The sequence below is a fragment of the Dendronephthya gigantea genome, unplaced genomic scaffold (genome assembly GCF_004324835.1).
Source record: "Dendronephthya gigantea isolate DGI-Jeju-01 unplaced genomic scaffold, DenGig_1.0 000173F, whole genome shotgun sequence".
In the NCBI taxonomy this organism is placed as follows: domain Eukaryota; kingdom Metazoa; phylum Cnidaria; class Anthozoa; order Malacalcyonacea; family Nephtheidae; genus Dendronephthya; species Dendronephthya gigantea.
Window position 1 is genome coordinate 352283 of NW_021163183.1, and position 21637 is coordinate 373919.

Below are 21637 nucleotides of genomic sequence, written 5' to 3' on the forward strand. Positions count from 1 at the left end.
ATTTTGAATGCAAGTACCCTGGTACAGCATTTCTAAGAAATCCCGGCCCGGCAAATTATGAGAAAAACGTCCCGTTTTGTTACATCATGAAGAATTTCGTCCGAGAGCGAGACGCAAATACCAGTCTTATTTACATTGCATCGGAAACAAGGTACTTCACCAAAGTCTGCCTAGCTGTTAATCTAGTCTAGTGGATTTCTTTGCTAAGCATGCATTATATTGCCCACAGGTGCTCGGAACAAGTCAACTATAGATCTATAATCGCCTCAGATACAGTCACGAAGTGCAGCACTTGATTGTAATGTCCCCATGAAAACAATTCTCGTTGACAGATACGCGCACTTGTAGCTTTTCCTACAAATTAGACGATGACTGTTCACTCTCAGTAGCTACATATCCTAGCATTCATGGCCACCAAAGTTGCTTTGTCTTCGGCAAACACACAATTTCGTGACCGTCCCTAGCTCTTTATGCGTTGCGCGGACTTCCTAATTTCAAATTATGCCGAATCATTTTCTCACAAACACGCCGCTTGACATTGCCTCGGCTTACATCAATTAATCCCATCGCACACAAATGGTTTGTTTATACACGATACTTGATTGCACCGGAAAGAAACGCTTGTAATTCTATTCGAAATATTCCACCTCTAATATGTTCAGTCACGGTCAGAGCTATCTGCGTAGCTAAGGCTTCGGTCAGATCAAACTATATCGGTCAAAAATGATTCGACTTGGCCGGAAAGAAGCGTTTGTCATCTTGTGCATTACTCCACCTCAAATAAGTTTGATCCATGGCTAATGGAATTATCTCTGTAATTGTTAACGACTTATCGACACCCTTCAATGTGGACCTCACAAAACAGCGCGATTCGCTACCGACGTTCAACTCTGCCAACAAAAAAGCAAAGCTTGCGTGCACTTTCGAAGGAGCTGCCCTTAGTGAACAAGGTATTTCCTTAATGCCATAACGATCAAGCTCGAACGGTGATTTTGACGGGAGGAAATAGAATTCCAGCTTTCAACACTCGCTTTGAAATTACGGAGGGATTTTGTGAGCACTTCCTTAACGCCAAAACACTTTGCCCAGAGGCTTCGATATAAATAGAGCTGTGCGCGTTGCATTCGTTACATTCAAGAACACTCTCCGAGACGAGGTTTTATCCAGAGACTTACGTTATAACTGCGTCGTTGTAAAGTAAATACGATTACCTATAAAAGGATCATGGAATCGGTCGCCTATGGTGTTGTTTTGCTGCTGTAAGTATCATTCAAGTTACTTTTCTATAGCTAACCAACAAATATGCTCGGCCTTTGAGACAAATTCACGTTCTGGGTAGCCTTGTTCATCTATTGTGCTATGATGTGGCCAGCAGATGATACGAAGCTCTCAATCTTTGCTTGTAAACTATTTTCGTTTCTATTTTGGTTTCTATATCCTGTTGTTCGACATATCTTTGACTGTATATTCGTTCTACATTCTAGGCTATTTGGAAGCACCTTTGCCTCAGGAAAAGACCATGACATGGTACGTATTACATTTAGTAAGAAATACTACATATATATCCTATAATTTTATTGTAGCATTGCATCAGATGAATTCTCGGTAGACACCTTACAGGTATAGATGTTGATTTAAAATTCACGTGACCTGCTTTGATAGTTTTACTATTTACGTCGCTGGCAGCATAGAAATCGTATTCCCGCATATCTTTGATACGTTTATCGATCACTGTTGCAGAGCATGCATGAGAATAAACGAAAGAATAAACGATCTTGAGTTCTTAAAACCGGCTCCACACTACGGCGTACTTTCTGCTGAAGTTGTGATTCAATTTATGATTCAATAAAAATTCAATTTATCGAGTTTAAAAAACTCTTTGATTCCTCAAATTTCATGTGTCAAGAGCAGCTAATGTTTATCTTGTAAACCAACAACAGTAGGTTTCGCTATATTCTGTCTATAACACCAGTGGCTACGTTTCAAATTGAAAATTACGCGTAATGATTTCAAGTGATTGGAAGGTATTACTTGTGGCAACGCTGTCGGGCACAAGTACCGGATCAAATCCTTCTCCTCCGTAATATTCCGTGGTGCATGTGATACAATTGAGTTACGTAATATATACGCAATACATAAATATTGGCATAGTTTTCGCCATTTTTCACGATATTCTTCATATAAGGAAAACTTGGCTGGATTTTTAAGCATGCATGGGTAATCTGCGGCGTCAAAACTGAAAACGCATGCAGTAACCATTGCCAGAACACCTCAGGGAAGTGTGATAAAAATCTGAGCCAAGTTCATTCGAGGCTAAGCCATCGCTACCCTGGAAATATCGAAATCCTCCAGGCAAAGTGCTGGGATGTATACACTCCAACAAGCTAACCACCTCACTCGTAAAAGCTTGACCGTGAAAACTGCTTAAGAATTCCAATCCAATTTCAATTATTCAAGGCATTTTTCTGTTGTTCATCGGTAACTTGCGTTCCAGCGGCTTGATCCTTGTATAGCAACGCACATGCATAGCTGTATAGTTTTATTTAATGGTTCAAGCACTAAAACGGGTGTATTTAAAAAATCTTTACTTACGGGTGTATTTAAAAGACGTTATTTCGAGCCCTCTTAGACGATACTTGTGTGAAATGAGTATTTTGTAATTATTTGTCTTTTTTCTAAAGCATGCAGGACAGATTATTTCTGCCGGGTTTTTTGTTTATAATCTCGGTAAAAAAAGTGATACTCTCAAATACTGCCATTCGCGGCGTTGTCCCGCTGAAAGAAACCAAGAGAACTTTTACCACAAACTAAGGAGAAAAGTGGGGAGATAAAATCCAATTTATCACGGTCAGGGATTTGCTTAATTTTGTCTGTCCCATAAATCATATACTTGTAAGCCAGCGCCACACACTCGATCTCTGACGCAAAGTAATTCTCTCTTATTGTCACCCAAAGTGTGCAAGATAGGTCTGCTCTAAATATGTCATTTTTTAAATGAAAGAATTTAGCATCGACTTGGCAGGTTGACCTTTACGTATGGGGCTAGTTTTGCATGAAAAATTTGCCGAGCCAGCCCTGTACTCTTGACGCGAGTCTCAATTTCAGCGATTTTTGTTTGTCAGGATGATTTTCTAAGCACACGTACCATAGCACTGCAGTTTCATCCTGTCCATGCGATTGCCTGACGCTGTATATTCGGACGTATGTGCGTTCTCAACTCGGCAGAGAGAATTCTTATCAACATAACCACGATATAATATTATACACGCGTTTATCATAATATAAACATAATCAAGTTTTTTTACACATAATATTGCCATCACTATCCTGAAACTGTCTACCGAAAAAATTCTAATATAACCAGGGGCAGGGAGCAGCGTGGCAGCGACGTTCTTCAAACAACTTAGCATCAAATGTGGTATAACAACTGCCTAAAATAGACAAAGCACTTCGCAACGTTTCGACCTGAGGGCCTTCGTCAGGAGAGTTAGGAAATTCTAGTATATACTAACACGTTAAAGGACTCTTATAATTTTTGGCACTTCATTTTTTAGACTAAAAATTTTGATGTACACTTTCGAAAATTGAAAAACGCACCTCCTGATGAGCATAAAAGTAAATATCCGAATCGTCGCCGGACTCAGCTTTATTCCAGAAACACTGGTCAGTTTATTCAAGTTACTCCCAAAGGAAAAGTTGTGGCGCAGGGAGCTGATGGGGATGTATATGGTACGTATAGGTACATATATGTACATATATAGGTATACAGATAGTGTTGTTTAACTTGCAAAATATGCGCAACACTTTAATAGCATTTTTTGCTTTGCGCCACAATGTCGATTTGAGATGGGAAATATATTTTTTCCGCATCTTGTCTATGTTCATAGGAATTGCAATTTTCACCCAGTCACCCACATCAGGAGAAACAATTGCCGTCTTTGATCAGATAACAATGTTTATATTGGTGTGTAGGTTGGTAGGATGCTATTAAACGCGGTTGACCCTAATTATTGTAATGATAAAGTTATCACGTCTTATCGAACGTAGATCTCAAATATGTCAGTAAAATTGAACATCATGTTCTTGTGAAACAAAAACAAGTAATTAGTCATTCTACAGTGTCATATAGTTTCTCAGTCGACGAAAGTCTGCGTTATATATCTGCGATCACGGCTGGAAATAATCGCGTTTCGTTAAAAGAACTTGTGAAATTTACGCAACGCTTGCTTAACAAAATCCTCTCTAAAGTATCATAAATCGTCTGTAAATTAATTGTCTCACATTTGATGATAGATAAAGTCAGATGAAAAAATTTCCTTGCAAAATCCGCCCTGGATCCTCAATTTTAAAAATATTCCGAGTGTATGCCAACTAACTTTTATGATCAAGATGGCAATCTTGATAAAGAAATTGGGTTTTAAAACTATCTAGATAAAGTATTTTAAAGCGAATATTTTGGAAGTTCAACATGCTTTTATGATGATCAAGAACAATGCCTCATAAAGCCTTTAGCCTCGGTTAATGAACGCAAATTATTCTAATTAGTTTTCTTCCGGCGTTTCGACCTCGTTCTGGGCGGCGTAATGCCCTTGTTTTTAATGATCGATATCGTCTTTGTTGAAAGTTCAGCAGCCTTATCTAGTCGCGGAAATTTAATTATCGATAGTTCACTTGTTTTGAGGGATGGGAGAATAGTACGCATAAAAATGCGCTCTTGGATCCTTGGGCGAATAGTGGACATTCATATTTTAATAAGATACGCTCGCTGAGAATGAATCGAGAGCGGTATCGGCTTCGTCCCCTTATTCTAGTCAACAGATTGTTTGCCAACTTCATGTTCACCATCAAATGCACTCGATTTGACGATTCCTTGCTAAAATTATCTCTCAATATCGGGCAGAGTGTGTGATTAAAATTGAACGATATTTTTCAAGTTTCTTTCCTATTTACTAGTTTCATTAATTTCATCGCAACCTTTTCTTGACGAGGCAGAATGCATGACTATATTTGGCTGCATGACTATATATACTTTCAAATGTCGACCAGTGGTGAACTAATTTGATAAATGGCCTAATCGTCCTTCATCAAGGCATTAGTTAAGCGCCTTTTTAGCCATTGAAGCAACGAATTTTTGTTGCACAATCTTTCAGCGATAAAATATATATTCAGTTGACGGTTGACGTGAAATGTTGTAACCAAAAATACCTTAGAACAGCGCAGAAATTTATCATACAAAAATATATACACAAGTAACCTCCCTGTTCCACTACACCCTTGCTCTGATATATCTTCCATAATAACCCTGAAAGTTAAGCTTGTCTATAGTTTGGTTCACATTATATTTTTTTTTTTTCACATTTGCACAAAAAACACTGGAGTTTATAAGCGTGTACAGCTTGACCACGTGCACGGTCCGTCGAGGAGACGGCATTCTTGTTTAGATAACAACTCTGCGTCAACCATATAATTTGATACTCAGCACTTTGCGGGCAGACAAATGTTAAATGTTTTGATTAACTAGTTTCACACCTATGTAAACATTGTTATCGGAACAATTGCTGCTGATGGGAGTAATATGCTTATAAATTAGTCGAACTTGAAATATCAAAACTTTTGCCAACAAAGGTCAAACCCGTGACATACTTTCGGCGTAACGCCCAGAACATTCCCGGGGGGAATACTGGCAACCCATGGTCACGACTCTTCTAAGGATTATACACGGATACAAAGTTAAACTAATGACAAATCGTTGTTTCCAAAAGCACACAAAAGACTTATCCTTTTCACAACAAAAAGAATCAGACTAGTCGAGTAATATAGCATCAAATGTGGTATAACAACTGCCTAAATTAGACAAAACACTTCTCGATGTTTCGACCTGAGGGCCTTCGTCAGGAGAGTTAGCATGAAAATAAATTGGGGAGAATACATGTAAATAAGTAAATAATAAGTAATCGAGTACTATTTTAACACTAGTGATTTAAATGCCCAAGGACAATTTACTAGCCATCTTCAGCTGGTAAATTCTCAAATGCTATATAACATGTGAATCATTGACATTTTTGAAATTTTTTCGATGTTTTGAATCAGGTCGAGTTTTGATTGTTTGCGCTGTAACCTTGCCAAACAATGCCCATAATTAATAGTCCAAGAGTTCAAATGGTGTAAAAATATTTAATTTAATTTCTTTGGCTGCGGTCACAGAAATTTTGGCAGGATACAATGTGATTCTGACTAGTTTTGTGAAGATTCTCCTAGGAGGATAAATTGGTTAAAAAAAGTTTTATTTATTGATGTAAACGGGGGGTTTAAAAACACGGATCAAAATCTGCCCACTTTGTAATGGGTCGACCCCAAGCACCATCATCGATGACCCATAAAAACAGGGGGTAAAACCTGCCCAAGTTGTGAAAGCCCCTTCATTTATGACTCACTTAATGAGTTGCCTACTCGAGCTATTCTCTTTTATGGGTGTGTCCATTAGTCACTTGATTTAAACACTTCAAACCTGTTTACCGGATCAGATTTTAATTCCACACTCGTTTCGAAGAATGTCGACTTTTTTATATACCAAGGACCTGACCATGCAGTGTTTTTAGAAATCAACCACTTGCAACTACAGGAAGTGAAAGATTTTACAGTAATCTTTCGCAACCAATCTTCGTGCATCAACGATGCCCTATTTTTGGGAATATATCCTAAGCATTGCTTTAGGCAGTCTGATAGACTGATATTAGGTATAGACTCATTTGCATCAAGTTCATTATCACCTAAAATTATTCTATTTATAAATCATCATCTTTGGACGCTGTCGTGTTAAGTATGAGAATGTACAATTTAACAATAGGCTTTTGTCTATGGTTTATCTAAAATTCGCACGAACATTGTGGGAACTTCCGTACTTCCGAGGACTTCTCGTCTGAAAGTTACCAGGTTACGTTTTAATGTGTTTTTTTTATCTCGTGTTTATATTAAACTGTTATACCATCAGCTTCAGTCGAATATGAGCTATCAGCTATATAAGACGAGAACGAATGGTATAATTTTTTTTATAGTATAACCAAAACTTTGCAATAAATGCAAACTTTAATTAAATTATCACCACAAATTCTCACTTCACTATCAATAACTACTGTCGTTTTTCATTATCCACTCTACATATGAGCTGATATACTTGCAAGTAGCTTGGCCAATCAGACGTCTTGCAGCTCATAGAAAGCTGTGTTATAAATATCTGTATTTATGGTATATGCCTGTTGACAGAGATATCTTCGAATAGTAACGTAATTTGTAATTTCCTATACCATGTCTGGCCAAAATTTAAATTCTCAAACACTTGAAACCGCTGGTGGTAATCAAATATAAACTGTGTATGACTAAGTTCTTTCTCATTAGAACATTCTGGATTGGCTTTTTTGAAAGAATATCGATATACTGTACCTTTGGAGGAAGTGTTGAAACACAAGTTAAAGTAGTTACGACGAGACAAGAATTGTTTCTTTTCCAAATCCAATTCACACATTACAATATATTAACACTCTCCTAGACACAACTATTGTTTTTTATATTCTAATAATTTATACTTCAGTGAAGATGCGAAATATATTTTCCTCTGCAGAACACTTATTTGTGTCATTTTGAATATCGGAATGATGATGGTATTTGAAACTATATCACTCTCTTTCTTTTTATCCAGCTGATCTTGAAATTCTGACGGTCCGGTTTGGTAAAGTTCACATAAGAGGCAAAGCGACCTCTCGGTACATCTGCTTCGACAAGCGAGGACGACTTATTGCGAAGGTAAACGACATATTATTTTCATCTTCACTCGCCGTTGAAATGAATTACAAAAGCCATATCTGCATGCATGGCTGTTCCCGTGTGCACTGTCTCTAATAAACTAGCAAATATTGTGATGGTGCTACTCTAGTTACCAACCAGGCGAATTGGTAACTCCAGAGTTTCACCATCAAAATATTAATCCACCTGATTCACATCACTTTAACGGATAGCAAAGCTAGAGTCTCAAGGCTAGTTACGATCCCCTAAGCCCACCCTGGAGTCAATAGTTTGTGGAAAGCAAAGTACCAGAGAAATCCAAAATTTCTCTTGAGTGTTGACTGACTCTTTCCACACAAGGGTCATGGGTCCTCAACAAGGTCCAACCTACGTCTCAAGGGTTAATGCATATAGTGCCCACACTGAGCCACCGAGTTCTCTAAATGATAACTGGACTGATTTTCTCACTAAATCCTTACGCAATGTCGTAAATTACTGACGCCTCAAAGACGCAATAGATTTGTAATTAAAACATTCTTCATCCCCTTGATTTATAGCGCGATATTCGCACGTGCTTCAAATAATAAATTTGTCTAAAGTGCTTATGCACGGTTTAAAACATATTAGGATTAGGACTCCCTGTCCTGAGACGAAAGTAACAGGGGCTGGTTGTATCAAGCCCGTTTAGCTTAGTCTATCGTTTTATATACGATACAAAGATACTGTTTACAACTACATATTCAGTGCATAATATTCAAGTTGACTCATTAAAGAGAGATGTAAGCGTGTTATTTAAATTTGACTTATCCACCGTTTAAGCTGAACGGGCTTGATACAACCGGCCCCAGTCAAATAGTCTGTCGTTTCTGAATGAAATACAACCAATTCACGGTCTTAAAGATCTTTAGCAAGTCAATTCAGATTGAGGTTTTGTACTCTTCTTGAGAGAAGGGGCTCTAGCTGGCGTCTTTCCATTGTAATAGTTGAGAGCTTTAGCAGTGACTACGAGTGCGACTGTACAAGTACAAGATTCGTCATTTTCGCGCCAAACCCTGTGCGTTTGCTTACGCCATCTGACGAAACTCGTAGTCGTTTGGCTTTTCACTACGAAATTAATCAACAACTTGTACTCGAAATCTCGACGAGTTTTGGCTGATGGCGTAAACAAACAACGCGCGAGAATGGAACTCGTAGTCACTGCTAAAGCTTCCTAGTTCCCTAGGGGGGGAGGGCGTATTTCATGTTTCATGGAGTGCACAAAAATCCTGCTTTCATTAAAAAAAACCCCGATGATCTAAACACAGGATACTGCGGCATGCTCTTGCTTGGATTTTTCGGGAACTTCTAGTTTTAGATTTTTTATGAAGTAAACATATAGCACTCGGGAGAAAGCAGAGATAATCTGATTAAGCATCCATACTTGACGGTGGTCTTTCGAGCGACCTTGCTTAGGGATGTTACACTATGCAAAAAAAAAACATGACTTTTTGTACAAGTGGGCACTTCCTGGATATTCTTAGCCCAGCATCTTTGAGAATGACAAATGATGAAGGATTAGACCCTTGAGAAATCAATCAAATACATTGGCAAGGAATTGCGAATATTTCGTGCTAGTGATCGATAATTTTACTGTAAAAGTCACGTTTTCTTGTTTATCTAATGTGTTGCTTAAGCATCGTATTGACTACAAAAATAACCCTTGTTTTCTTTTAAGTATTTAATCTAAATATGATGTATAATATGCAATATTATTACTGAGATCCGTGAACTTATTATCTTCATAATATTCTTATACGTTTGCATGGTGGCAGTCGATAACGTTAACCGTGCATTCAGGTCATTGCACTGATGAAGGCCTGTGTTAACGGACCGAAAACTTTGCAGTATTAAATACTTACGTGGTGTAGCTACAAGTTAAATTACTTATTATCTTCAATTTGCTATTACTCAGATGTTGCAACAATTTACTCCATGTTTCAAGTTTAATGAATGTGTTTTCAGAAACGCGACACAGCCAGGTGTATTTGGCGAGAACAGCATGATAAGAAAGCATATACCATGTACGAGTCTGAAGTATTAAATGGGCGTTTCATATCGTTCAGCAGAAAGGGAATAAACAGGTTTAGAGCGGTGAGCAGGTATGGTACGAAGGCGGTGCAGTTCGTTGAACGACCAAGATCAAAAGTTATTCCAAATATGAGGTTTGTGGAGTGAATGCATGCAACTTTAACAGTAGAATTGACCACAAAAGTAAAGTAGGGAAGAAAACAAGCAATGTTTTGCACCCGGCATGAATGCACGATGAATGCATGATAAATGCATGATGAACAGATACAACACAAGGAAAGGCTATAAATAAAACTGACTGAGACGAATTGGCACCGACAAGAAAAACCTTTGACCGAAAAAGCAACAAATAAGGCTGCAATACAACAGCTAAACATACAAGCCGGAAACATTTAATACAGGAGACACATCAGCCTTGACAGAAACCGGTAGCGACAGCAACATAGCAACAGCGCATAAAACAACAACAATAAAAACACAGTAACAACAACAACAACAACCATGGAAATAAACGAGCTTTCTGGGCTCTTGGTCAACAGATGTCAACAGTTAAGCATGTAGTGGTGAATCACTCGTTGAATGCCGTAGACTGACAACTAAAGTTCCTTTTCAACAGAGAACATTTCAGAGCTTATAACAGTGAGTTTAAGATGCAGCAATACACAGTTTCACAACAAGAATAAAAATTATACACTCCTTTTGGCAAAGAAAGTCAGAGCCTTCTGTAAAATTTTGAATTAAAACTAGTTTCCTAACGCTATGTCGTAGCCAATCCTGGCCTGGACGTGTTTCACGTTTCTTCGAATCGATGAAACTAGATTTTGTTTTCAACCCCAGCGACAGAACCTTTGCAAGAGCAATCCTATGTATATTAAAACTGATCCAAATCATTTTAACTCGTAGGATTTTACTATTTGCTTCAGGTACTATACCTCCCGAGGAAGAAAGAATCCTGTATCGCATTGGATGATCGAACAGGATAAAATGAACTGGTTGATCAAGCAGAAGAAGCTGGGTTTGTTAAGGAACGAGAATAACCCACGCTTGAATCGTTTGTTGAAGGAAAATAATAAAAAAAAGAACAGAAAAAATAGAAATAGATACAGGAAGAAAGCTGACAAAAGATTAGCTCAAAAGAAAGCCAATGAAATGAAAAGTGTTGAGGATTATGATGCTGACGAGAGGTTCCCGCCTCGGAGAAGATTTGGAGCGAAGAAAGAGAAAAAATCTGAATGAAAAATGAGGAGAGAAGATTTGTACAGCGGAATATGGCAAGAGATTTAAATATAGGATCCAAACGACAACAAAGAGGAGTGAGGAATGTCTGTTTTGACTAACTAACCGTGAACGAGAAACGTCGTTACGAAGACGTTTTTATTTATTCTAAAATGATTTGTAGTTGGTTGTAATATAAACGAAATACAGTCGGAATAGAAGCAAGTTGCCCGTCATCGAGTCATCTTCATGACTGCGAATTTATAGTAAAACAAACGGTATAATTGGTATTTGTTGTTAAAACTTTACGACAGCACAAAAACTCGCTATGGTTGATGCACAATTTGTGTATTCGACTACGAAACTCTTGTAAAATTCTTGAAATATTTTTGCACCTGGTAACACTTTGTAATCCGTTATATTAACGTGAAGATGCATGTCATTGAGTACTTGTACATGAAGCAATAAAAGTCGAGGTTCATGGCATTTTTGACCTTGAGCTTCCAAACTTGTTTCTCGGTAATTTGGGTCTCGTGATCGCGAGGGGTTCCAGGTTTGTTTCACCTGTGTAAGGGTTGCGTGGCCTACTGGGCCACAGTTTTGAGAGACGGGTGGATGTCGACACCACTTGAGCATATATTTCTTAGATCCTTGAAACAGGATCCATTGAAAAATGCTTCCCCACAACCCTCCCCCCTCACACTGTAGAGTGATACGCTCTGTTTTGCATATTAGTGACAAACCTCGAATTTTTATCGCTTATTAAAATATTTTTTCACTAAATGCTTCACCAAACGCATAAAACTACCACACATTCGTGATATCCTAAAATATTTTTATCAACTGCCTTCCCCATTTGTCCACCGGCGTCTATAATTGACGACCATCGTCCCTAAATGACTATCATCAATCACAATTGCCAATCACTATCCCTATTCACCTATGAACGAACATCATTATCACTGACTTTCCATCAGTGTCCCCCAATGACAATCGTTATCCTTAAGTTAACATCATCATCCCTAGGTGACCATCATCATTCCCAATTGACATTAAGTGTTGTCCAATATCCACAGTTGATCAAATGTGACCATCATTGGTCAGTATGTCCTAGCAAGATACCAGACCAGCAGATTTTCTGATACATAACACATTCTCAACTCTCCTGAGTCCTGACAAAACCCTCAGGTTGAAACGTCGAGAAGTGTTTTGTCTATTTTAGGCAGTTGTTATACCACATTTGATGCTAAATTGTTTTCTCTATAGAAGATTAACAAGTATTTTACAACTCGAGAAAAGCTCTGCCTTATCCCAGACATTCCAAGAGTTTATAAAGCCTGGATTTAAGTGTATTAAGATGTCTCATATAGGTTTTAAATTATATTGATACATACTATTTAAGAAGTATGTATTTAAGAAGAGACTTATTCAGTTATTCCTTGTACTTGAGACCTTTTATACAATACAATCTTCACTTGCATAGGACAAAATATTGCTACAAGATTGTGTGTGTGGTCGACACTGCACAGGTCGCATATTCCATCTTATACGTGTCATACATGCAGGCTCTACAAAATGTTTAATTTTTTTTTCAATTGCCTGTTGAACTATCGCTATATTTAAGTGAGCACTGGTTGAATTGGCAAAGATAAGACCGATGAGTTATAATCAACATTTGTGTTCGTTTCCTGCACGTTAGTGCTGTCTGGAGTGTGATATTAATCACGGCTGGTCATAAGCAATCTAGTATGTGAAAACAAGGCTAATTAAGAGGTTAAAGGGAATAGTTTAGAAATTATGGAGGACTATATCATTTAGAACCAGCATAAGGGATTATTAAACGTAGTTCTTCATTAACAGCGAAAGACAGCCTGAAACATTAATTGCTTTCCCGCCCCAAACCATACGAACATCGATAATTTCTGTACCTAGATATCTTTCAATATTTACATGCTTTGCCTACGGTTATAAAATAAACAATTATTGCTGTGTGGCTCTTTTTTGCACACCACGGTCTATAGCTATTTCAAAGCTGCAGGAAATGATCAAATATTTAATCTTTCGGATAGTTATTTGCTCTTATTTGTCGAACGGAATTTACTGGCGTTGTAAAAATAACTTTGAAGCCACAGGGTGTGCTTTGAATGCGTTTAGAACTTAATTCTGTTTTAATTTAGTGCCCCGACGGAAATTCACCTGGGCTTGTGGCGACCGTATGTCTGAAGATGAAGCTTAATGATTGATCCAAGGCAATGTGAGTGGTATCCGGTGCAGACGTGGGATTTGAATACATCCATGCTCTGTTGAAATAAACTGCGCAGATGAGAACTGGACTCGAGGGAACGGACTATATGTGTGGCGAGTCAGAGGTACGTTTAGGCAAGCGGACACCAAGTATAGGCTATTATATGTAATTCTGTCAGTCAGCGTTACCACAGGAGAAACCCGAGGAAAACTACACGATCCAACCAGTCTGAGACATCATGATTAAGATATAAGGTGACATACATTAACCATTTCCTAGACATGCTCTCGCTCGTGTCTCGTCGGGAATGGCCATGTCATTCGGAACGGCTACTTGCAGGCATCTGATTACAGATAGATACCAGACGCTAGCTTCCTTTTCGCATATGTATAAGATTTGAAATGAATTTGCTGTGTCATTCATATAATAGCATGTGGTTTTCGCAAGCTGTTGGTGACCCTAAAAGCTAGCAAAGCCAGGACTATAGCCCGTCTTTATTCCAACTTTTGGGTTAAGTTCACTGCCTGTGTGTACGACAACAAAAGTTTAGCTGAATTAATAATATTTATATATATAGTACCATATATATTTAATATTACAATACTGCATGAACTTCGTCAGGCATTGCTTATATATACGGTTTGTTTTTCTGGCTAAAATGATAGCTTAGCAAGCCTAAAACATATCTTATAGCCCGCGGGTGATATATGTGGCCATTTTAGTTCAATCCTCAATAAATTCCGTTTTCTTTGTTTACGATTGGAAAAGATTTCGAGAGGTATTGCAATAGAAGTAATAAAGTGCTTTGTTTTGACAGAAAAAAAAACATGTTTTTGCCAACGAACGTATAAAATGCAGCTAATGTTAAAAGGTTATTCATCTTTATCTACCGCAAAAGCATCGATATTGCCCATAAATTGAAAATAAACCTATATGTACTTTAATAACTGGACAATATTTGCAAGTGCAATTTCGGATTGGGGAAAAATAAGCTGGTTTATGGAAGATTCGATCTCTTATCGCAAATCTCTCCTAATTATTAGGCAGGAAACCAAAAGAATTGGGAAAAAAAGACAAAGTCGATTTTACATTTCAAACCACTTTTGAATAATTGTTAAAATCTTTACCAATCTTTTTTCACTTCCATAAATGATCATGAGGTACTTGAAACTGGGGAAAGATTGAATCAAATCACACAGATTACTTTTTGTCTTTAAGCTAACAATCGATTTAAATTTCCAAATTGAGGAAGGAACAAAACACAAAACAACAATTTAGGAAACACTTAAAAGTTTCGAGATATTCCTTTTCTTTCTTGTTATCTAATTATAGATATATGATAAAAAAAATTTAAATTGCATGAGCGAATTTTGCGCCGTTATACAAGTTCACTTAAGTAAACTTCGCAAAGAAAAGTGGAGAAAATTTGTTGAAGTTTTAAATTACTACAAGTCAATTGCATGTAACTGCATATATATGTCATGTATACATGCATGGTCTTCACGAAATTAGGTAAAATACCACAAAAATAAACCTTTTAATTGTTTGGTAGTGTGTTACATGCAAGTCATATATCGAGGCTTAAGTTCTCTAGCTTTCTACTAGACTCAATGGGATTGTAACATTCAGTCGAGCAACATTTCACTGCATTGGCGGTCAGTGTATGTAGCACACACATGGCTACCTCTGCATGTTAGATTGTTTTGCATAATGAGGTTTTAAGAAGATTCTGGCATCCACAACAATACCTACGAGAACCATCTAAAGAACAGTCCTTTCATATCATTATATTTCGATATATTCACATATTGTTTTGTCGGTATTTGATCAAATATCTCGTAATAACCTCGTGAAAATCTTGGCCACAGGAAATGAACATCTAAATTTCACTGTATTTGTTTTCAACTGTAATTAATCCTTCCTACTTACTCATTATCAGTAGCTAAAGTTATCGCCCTCGTGATTTTTAACTGAATGAGACAAGCCTAAAAACATCTGTGCCGTGCTTTTACACGACTTTATAAGCGGCTGTTTACGTCGTTTTTCATTTGTTTATCAATTAAAATCACCCGAAAACGTTAAGGCCAATATTAATACTTTCGGCATTCAATTCACCTTGCTATCATTGAGAATGATCTGTAGACTGTTCAATATTTCGTGTTATTTACAAGTGAAATCGGAATATTCAATCCCCATACTCCATAGTTTGCATTTGCTGTAAGTAAATATATAAACGCTGGCTTTGGCGTGTGTTCAATCATGTGAACAAATGATTTAAAGAAACTGTTTGAAGAATTTCATCTTCTTTGCAAAGAACCAGTACGATATCAACATGGACTGACATGGGCAGAATTATCTGCTTAGGCAGTGTTCAAGGAAATAGAAAAAACTAGCGACGTTCATACGTGCAAAAATCGCGAAAGTCATGTCCTTCGACAGGAATCGTACCTATACCCTCTGGCTTTCACAATTCCGGGGCAGAACTCCAAGAGGATATCTATGGGAGGGGGCGAAAATTAAGATTTTTTTTAATATCACAAATGCCCTCCCGTAATGTCCGGCTTCGGGCGAGACAAGATCTTGGAGGATCACATGCGATCCTTCTGTACGTGCGCTGTAGCTATTAAGGGCGCGCGCATGCAGTTTTTTGTCTCCAAGATTACCATGCAGTTATTCATGTGCCCTAACTGCTCTCTTCACTGTTACCTCGAGGTTCATTGCATGATTCTAATTCACCTGAGATGCCTTGCATTAGGACAAAACGTGCGTTATCAGTGGAGATGACATTACACTTTCATATTTTCAGTCAGCATACTAAGTATTAGATGTGGTAAAACAAAACTCCCTTCTATATATATTAACTATCTACCAAAATAGGCTGGCGTTATGGCTTTATTTGAGATCGCATATGGGATTACCTGCTGTATGATATGATTAAACTGAACAGCATGATACGAGCAAATAGACTGCAAGTCTGAGAAATCAAGCGATGATTCAGACATGTTAAACATTAGGCCAATGACTTCTGTCTGGATGTTATTACTAGCGATATTCAGACTAAGGAGCTTAACTGGAAACTTATAAACCCTTTCGTTGGATACCCACTGTCTGTACCTTCTTATTAAACAACTTAATGTTATAATCGACATCTCGACGTTCAAAATAACATGTGGTTCACCAACTGCATACAATATAAACCAATTTAATCCGGACAATTTCTCGACAAAAATGTCTGAAATCTTAGCATGACGATGGAACGGCTTTTTGGTAGGGACTTTGAGGCGTATTCGGTTATATTCAAAGCAAGTGCTGAGACCATTTGAGTGAAAAGTTTTTTGAAAGACCACCCTGATTATTTTGTTATTTTAATTTGACAATTTTTGACCAATTGAATACAAATCTTTCATTCCCATGTTTTCCTATAAAGCTGTTTGAAGTTGACGATGCCCAGAACCTCGATATTACAAACAGACAAATTTTTGTTTGCATTTCTCCCAGGCTATTTGATCCTGAAAAAAAACGTGATAAAACATCTTCCTCCAGTGTTAATTTGCTTTTGAAATATGTTGCAACAATAACAATAATGTTCGTGTCAGAATTCATGAGGAATCTCCACCGTGTTCCTCTTAGATGCAACAATATTTCATCAATCTATTGGGCGTGTTTCAAAAGATAAGCGTGACCCGGAAGTGCGGGGTTAAATACTGCCCAACTGACATGCGAATTGTATTATTTTGCTTCCTATAATTATGCATACACCTTGTCACAATATGGCGGTGGAATCACACCACCATTTACGTCATTCTTTGAGTTCTAGTTCCTTGAAAAAGAACGGATATTTTGCACGACAAGAGACGACGGAAATAGTGGTTTGAAATTTTTAATTTTCGTTTGTTTGCTAAGAGCAAGTTTCTTCACAGAGTTTTTGTACTCAGTAATTAGTTCAAGTAGTGCAAGTCTATATAACTAAGTCAACTTTTCTCAACATTTGAACATTTTAAAACTGGTTGTCCTCCGGTTTTTACACACTAATGTTTGAATAAACTACAAGGAAATAATAAAATACCTTTTTCAGCATCAGAGAAGTTTATATAAAGTTGCTACAGTGAGCGCACTCCGTCTTTTGAATTCAGTCGGTACAATGTTATGCCTCGTTATAGAAGCCGTCATTATATGATAGTGTACTCTGTTTCATAAAAATAGATATCAGTTATTTTCAATCATTTAACTTCAAAATAACACCAGACTGTTTTAGAAATACGTCAAATTGTTTTACAAATATACTAAACTTGAGTTTGAAAGCTGATATCCTGCCTATAACCCTTGTAGACATTCATAAAAATTTAAATTATAAACGTTTTAACATGCAAACAACTAAAAACTCTATTTTAAAAAAATGTCGCCTTTAAATTTACACCCACAATTTGTCGATGATGGGAAACATTTTTTACTGCACCAAATGTCTTCTGGGGGTAATTTATCCATTTTAGTTCAAAGTATATATAAATACTGCCGATGTTTTGGTCAAGAAATTATCTATTTAGTCACATCTGTCATAGGGAAATAAAAAAGTTTAGGTATTTCGGTCGAGGTCTTATCTTGCGCGTGGACCTAGAAACCTGCAAAGCATGCTGAATGCATTTTTCAACACAGAGATTCTTGCAGATAATGTTACCCCATTCCAAGTTTAATTACTCGTATATGTTCTAGGAACAATGTCTAGACTGACGCAAATTGCCTAACGTTAAACAGAAATATTTGGGTGCATTGATTTGTGCGTTGTTTGTACGGTTTGTGCGATTTGTACGGGTTTGTGCGTTGGATTTTAAACCTGCAGACGTATAATTGTAAATATATCGTTGTATATATAGTCTGTAAAGTGAAGTAAGTTAAAATGGGAGCTCGATTTTTCTTTTTCTCCACTTTATATAAACTATCATTTTGAATTTTTAAAGAAATCAAACCAACTTCAGTTCTAGTTGGATGAGAATAGCAACAAGCTAGAAATATTCGGGTCGCTTTGAAATACATCTTTGGGTTAGTCTTTGACCGCAAGATTAAAATCTATGGCTGAATATTGACCTACTACGATAAACAACACTTTAGATGCAGAATAAGAGTAATATTGCACATGGTAAATACCATTCAAGAGTGTGCATGATGCGCAGTAAGGCTGTCTTTAATTTCCGGAGCATATTATGCCTCTCAGTCAGTTTAATGATGTGGCGAAGTGTTGCATTACAGGAATAATGAACGAAGGTAATTTACCTAAATAAGGCAGTAAACATTTGATCACTTTAATATATAGATCGTCAACTTCATCAAAGCGAGTGTCCTTCAACTCATTATTGTGAGCCTCAGTGTTCTCCACTTTGAGCTCTGGTACACAGACACTAATCGTATATTCAACAGTCAGTGTGAATAGACATGCAATTCAAGCTTTCTCCCTATTCCTGATTTCGATAATCTCTGTCATTTATTACAAGCGATCCGAATTATTTGGACGATAATTGGTGATTACTTGTCTAATTAGGTCATTAGAGGTCGTTACCCAAATGAAGGAGCATGGTTCAGTGAATGTTATGATTTCACAGCGAGCAGGGGCATCTATAATATATTGCGCAATTTCGCTGCATTAACATCAATTTAATGTTCGTTTATCCATGTGTCACGTTTGTGTGAGGATATATTTAGAAGTCACTTAATCGTTTATAGTTTATTCTGAACAAACTTTGCTATCATCATTCATTTAAATTTGGTTTGGGAAAACAGAAATAGTCGAATATAGTTTCAAAGTTTCGCATGAAACTAACAGCAAGTGCATCATATATTCCTATATTGCTTCTCTGGTAAAGTTTAGTGTTTTTGATGTCAGTCTAAGGAATGATTGACTACACGAAGTCTGTTTATTTATCATCAATATTACCTGAATCAGTGAACCGTACAACGCATGCGCGGCAATCAAGTTCCCAAGGGCAAGGCCGTGTTTATAACCTTGAATTTGAAGTACCGTTGGAGCTCTTTTTTAAGCCCGTAAACAAGAAGTTTGGCGCAGAAACTTTCATGCGGTCAAATATCTGAAAATACTCTTGTTTATTGGATGTTAAACCAGCTTGAAGCTACTTCTGGCCGGAATACAAGCAAATAAAAGCTGTGAAAATTGTGTCGATTTTCCGGAGATTAAATGAGAAGTCTTTTTTTCCAATATGCATTTGTCACCTCTTACAAACCATCCACCACATGTAAAAATGGTAAGAATTTAATCAAGAGCTGGTCACACTGGAGAAGGGCAGTTGTGGCAAAGTCAACATGTCATGATATTGAATCTCGCTTGTCAACTCTCGCACAACTCAGTCTTGTTCAGTCTTTCAACTCTTTCCATTATAATCTCTAGCTTGTCACTGAACTGTCAATATTATGCTTAAATATTAAACTTATTCTCGTTTATCAAGCAATATAGGTTGATGAAACTCTCATGTAAGCTTTTGCTTGTCAACTCTCATGCAACTCTTGTTCTCGTTTGATCAAGCAATGATAGTTGATGCATGTTAGTTAACTCCGGCTTGTAAACTCTCATGCAACTCTTGTTCTCGCTTGATCAAACAATAAAGGTTTCTCTAGAAAAGGTTTCTCTTGTCATGATCGATAGCCAAAAGAGTTGGTGGAATTCGATTGTCGCCTTTGCCTAGAACTCTAGTCTCTTGCCAACGTTCAACTAATTCAAGGTAGTTGATAAATCTCTCATACAAACTCTCGCTTGCTGACTCTCATCAAATTCCGAGTCATTTACCTTCGGGTCTAAATCTTACCCGGCTCTTGAGGAGCCCAAAAGCACACATGCACCAAGTGAGGCTCATTCGCGCCGCGCTGGTAAATGGAATAACATCCGCAAAAGGATATGGAAACTGTCATTATATGAAAGTGTATAAACTTTGCCGCAAGCAAATATGCATATCTTGTAAGATGTTATAATTCTCGACAGGGTATCTATACATTCAATACGTGTTCCGTTCCCAAGCGGCCAGCCTGCCACGACAAACAATATTATGGAAACATTGAAAATTCGCAGGGTATATGATTTGATATATAGGAACAATAACAGCCTATATAAACATGTGAGGTATCCCATGGCTTGACAGAAACTGGGCTGTGAAGCTGTGAGGGGAAATGTTATTATGAACAGGATTTGATGCATTTCCTTCGCGATGCCTCTGCCAGAAGATATGACGCAGACGTGATTATAGCGTGGTTACCGCGATTTAGTCCAGCATATTCCAGGAAATTCCTTTTGTCGTAGAATGTACTTGTTTAATATCTTTATCAAAACTCTGTTGTTTTGTGTTGTGTTGTGTTATGTAGCGAGATTAGTTTTCGTTTAATCCCGTTCGCCCAGGAACACAATCGCGGCTATTTGTCTTAAGAAAAGAAATCTTAGATTATGAAAAATCGTTTAGATGTTCATTGCGCGCTTATCAAAATGAGTATATTAATAGCAAGTTCAGTCAACAAACCATTTTGTTCCAAAGCAAATATTCTATAGTCTTTTAAACGCCGACCAGTATACCACAAAAAACGTGGTTTGACTATTACGTACAAGTACATGAGCTTACTTCGTAATTTCAGTCTCCTAATTCCTAGTATTTATACTGATTGCAGGACAATGCTTAGCTCTAAAATGCATTGTGTCTTCTTTTTGTATAGTTTCGTCTTAATCGCGCCATGCTATTCGTTTAAAACTTGCGTCGATTCACAAATCACCACAGGTATGAACTCCGTGCGCAATTCTCGTGACACTAGAGCAATTAAAGATAACCCTGGCTGACATAATAGAGTTATCAGCTTTAAAAAAACTAAGATTTTTAGCACAAACAAGTGTACTGGCCGTTTGGCGTTGGAATTCGAGTAGATTTTCAATTACATTGCGAGGATTAATCCAGTCAGAGTCAGGGAGTGACATAAACCATATTGAATTCGAAACCGCTGTAACAGGAGAGATTATAGCTCTAACTGTACGACATCGACAAAGGTGTTTGACACTACAGAACATAGTGGAACGCGCAAAGTTTAAACGGTTAAAATGGCTGACTTGAAATGTACATAGCGACAACAGCAAAGATTCCTATTAATTTCACGACACACACTAACATGACCAGTCAGAGAGCTGGTCGCGACCTAAATCCTAACCATGCAAAAGACAGTATATTTTCAGGTTGAGGTTTCCTACTGACTTGGGGAGTTAAAATTTCCCCCGGCTAACAACAACAATCTTAGCTAGCGAGAATTGACAATTTTTTGTTCTAGATTTTATGTGTTATCTGAAACTTATTTTGT

At 37.4% G+C, this 21637-nt stretch overlaps 1 protein-coding gene across 1 annotated transcript; it reads left to right on the plus strand.

Annotated features, from left to right (window-relative positions):
• The first annotated feature begins 670 nt into the window (after nt 1-670).
• LOC114538078 lies at nt 671-11540 on the plus strand. The gene is made up of 6 exons (XM_028559200.1): nt 671-1259; nt 1485-1527; nt 3555-3729; nt 7697-7800; nt 9781-9980; nt 10770-11540. Exons 1-6 carry the CDS (start codon nt 1225-1227, stop codon nt 11080-11082), a joined length of 870 nt encoding a protein of 289 aa, XP_028415001.1. The 5' UTR covers nt 671-1224; the 3' UTR covers nt 11083-11540.
• Nucleotides 11541-21637: the final 10097 nt, after the last annotated feature.

Coding starts and splice junctions, on each gene's coding strand:
- LOC114538078 (XM_028559200.1), top strand. CDS start 1,225: ATGGAATCGGTCGCCTATGGTGTTGTTTTGCTGCT. Junction 1,260..1,484: donor TATGGTGTTGTTTTGCTGCT/GTAAGTATCATT, acceptor TCTACATTCTAG/GCTATTTGGAAGCACCTTTG. Junction 9,981..10,769: donor AAAGTTATTCCAAATATGAG/GTTTGTGGAGTG, acceptor TATTTGCTTCAG/GTACTATACCTCCCGAGGAA.